This window comes from Otolemur garnettii, unplaced genomic scaffold, assembly GCF_000181295.1.
Source record: "Otolemur garnettii isolate 467f Iridium unplaced genomic scaffold, OtoGar3 scaffold00051, whole genome shotgun sequence".
Taxonomy (NCBI): Eukaryota; Metazoa; Chordata; class Mammalia; order Primates; family Galagidae; genus Otolemur; species Otolemur garnettii.
Window position 1 is genome coordinate 1,441,387 of NW_003852446.1, and position 2,803 is coordinate 1,444,189.

At 40.7% G+C, this 2,803-nt stretch overlaps 1 protein-coding gene across 1 annotated transcript in view; it reads left to right on the top strand.

Annotated features, from left to right (window-relative positions):
• The window catches only part of ZRSR2 (zinc finger CCCH-type, RNA binding motif and serine/arginine rich 2), a 29,413-nt gene extending 28,534 nt beyond the window's left edge, over positions 1 to 879 (top strand). The window contains exon 11 of the mRNA XM_003791866.3: positions 314 to 879. Within this exon, the coding sequence (XP_003791914.1) occupies positions 314 to 861 (548 nt within the window). The 3' untranslated portion in view covers positions 862 to 879. The remainder of the gene's footprint in view (positions 1 to 313) is intronic.
• Positions 880 to 2,803: the final 1,924 nt, after the last annotated feature.

The window sequence follows — 2,803 nt, forward strand, 5'->3', positions numbered from 1 at the left end:
GTAAAACTCTAGGAAAGATAATGTGGTCACTGTGTTCAGTTGCACTCTGCACCATACTGCAGTAGGGGCACAGGATATTCTGGGTAATTAAAACTTCTGAACTGTTGCCTTTCAGAGTGCAATTTGTTCGAGCACTTCTGAAATTCTGGGAATAAAACTATAGCATCAATTTATCTAAGCCCTTTATAAATAACACACAGCAGGAAATAGTTATAGCGTATCTAAACATCAGAAATGTACCTTCCGAAAAGGATAAAGTACCATCTTCTGAATACACAGTAATAAATGCTGTCTCATCACTGTGCCATTGCAGGTTTATTTGAAATACAACAGTGTCCAAGAGGAAAACACTGCAACTTTCTTCACGTGTTCAGAAATCCCAATAATGAGTTTTGGGAAGCTAACAGAGACATCTACCTGTCTCCAGATAGGACTGGCTCCTCATTTGGTAAGAACTTGGAGAGGAGAGAGAGGACGGGCCACCATGACGAATACTATGGCAGGCTAAGGAGGAGGAGAAGTCCCAGTCCAGACCGTTCCTATAAGAGAAATGGGGAATCTGAGAGGAAAAGGAGAAGGAGTCACAGGGGGAAGAAATCTCACAAACACACATCAAAGAGTCGTGAAAGGCACAGTTCCCGAAATAGAGGAAGAAAAAGGGACCGCAGCCGGGCCAGGGGCAGCAGGAGGAGCCGGAGCCGGAGCCGGAGCCGGAGCCGGAGCCGAAGCCGGAGCCAGAGCCAGAGCTGCAGGAGCCACAGGAGCCGGAGCAGGAGCCAGAGCTCATCGAGATCCAGGAGCCATGGCCCGAGGAGGTCAAGTAGTAGAGACGGAACTACCCAGAGTCCCAAATCCAAATAAACCTGTTTTGTTCTTAAATGATTGTATATCTCATTTATTATGGCTGCTACATGGTTGGATAGTAGGCTATGAGTTCAAAGGAGTTCTCAAGTCTGGCTGAACCCCATATAGCCTGAAAACCTGTTCAAAAATATTTCTAGTCTCTGATAATCACGAAGTATGCTTGGAATAGAAAACCTAGGAAACAAAATGTATAAATAACAACCTTAAAAGTACTTGTAATTGTAGCCCTGAGAGACAGCCTCTTCACAATGGAGCATTGCTTTTTCTTTTTTTTTTTTTTTTTTTTTTGCCTTGTGGGTGTGTACACATTTTTTACACAAAGGTCCTATATGACTTCAGTTGAGTATGCTATTTTTCACAAGAAACAGTGTCGTATTTCATCGAGCCCTATTTTTACTCACTGCATAGTGTGGATCTCCCAATTTATTCAACCATCTCCTTATTGGTGAGTTTTAACTTTGCACTATTAAAGAATCCTGCACTGGGGCACCGCCTGTGGCTTAGTGGGTAGGGTGCTGGCCCCATATACTGAAGGTAGGGGGTTCAAACTCGGCCCCAGCCAAACTGCGACAAAAAAATTGCCAGGCATTGTGGTGGGCAACTGTGGTCCCAGCTACTCGGGAGGCTGAGGCAAGAGAATCACCTAAGCCCAGGAGCTAGAGGTTGCTGTGAACTATATGACGCCACGGCACTCTACTGAGGGCAATAAACTGAGACTCTATCTCTACAAAAAAAAAAAAAAAAGAATTCTGCACTGAAAAACAATCATGTCATGGATTTCCTTAAATATTTCCACATATTTCTTACTATTTCCTAAGGATAAATTATATCAAGGGAGATGAATACTATTTGCAAATTGCCCTCTGAAAGACTAGAAAATTTACTGTGTCACTAATATACTTTGCTTCTCCCACAATACTGTTATTTTAATCTTTGCCAGTTTGGTTAATTTTGTGTTAGTGTATTTAATGGGCATTGATTCTTGTTTGCCTTTTTTTTTTTTTTTTAAAGAGACAGGATCTCACTATGTTACCTAGGCTAAAGCACATGGCTATTCACAGATGCAATCATGTGCACTATAGCCTTGAACCACTGGGCCCAAGCGATCTTTCTGGCTCACTCTCCCAAGTATTTGAGACTATAAGTGTGCACCACTGCACCCAGCTTGTACATGCTTAATAATATATTGGATTTTTCTACATGCAATAGCCAAACAGCTTTTAATTTTTTCCTTCTATTTTTGGTAGAGACGGGGTCTCACTCAGGCTGGTCTCCAACCCCTGAGCTCAGGCAATCCACCAGTCTCGGCCTCCCAGAGTGCTAGGATTACAGGCATGAGCCACCACACCCAGCCATAGCTAGAGTGGTCAGAGAATAAAACTGAATGTAGATTTCAGGTCATAAATAAGATGCCCTTCAGCTTTCTTACACATTATATATACTTTTTTTCCATTGACATACGTGGGATCTTGAATTGCAGAATACGTGACATTTGTCCATTTGAAATTTGGGACTGTAAGGATTTAATGATGCACAAAATACTTAACAAAAATGAAACAGAAAAAAATTTCTTTAAGATTGGGATTTCTGTGGATATCCGTTAAAGATGAGAATTCTTCAAGCTGTAGTCAATAGAAGAAATGAAGTACGTGATTCATAATAATTTCACCTTAAAAAAAATCTGATTTGTTCTAGAGTCTAAATTCCTGCTTTACCCTAAAAATGATTGATTGAAAATTTCTGGATCTACTGGATTCACTAATGCAGAATTGAGTATTTTATTATTGAGTAAATTATTTTTCAATACTTTTCTAAATACAGTCAAACATATGCAATTAAATGTGATATGCAAAGCCCATTTTGCTTGTTTTTTTTTTTTTTTTTGAGACAGAGCCTCAAGCTGTCCCCCTGGGTAGAGTGCCGTGGCATTACAGCTCAC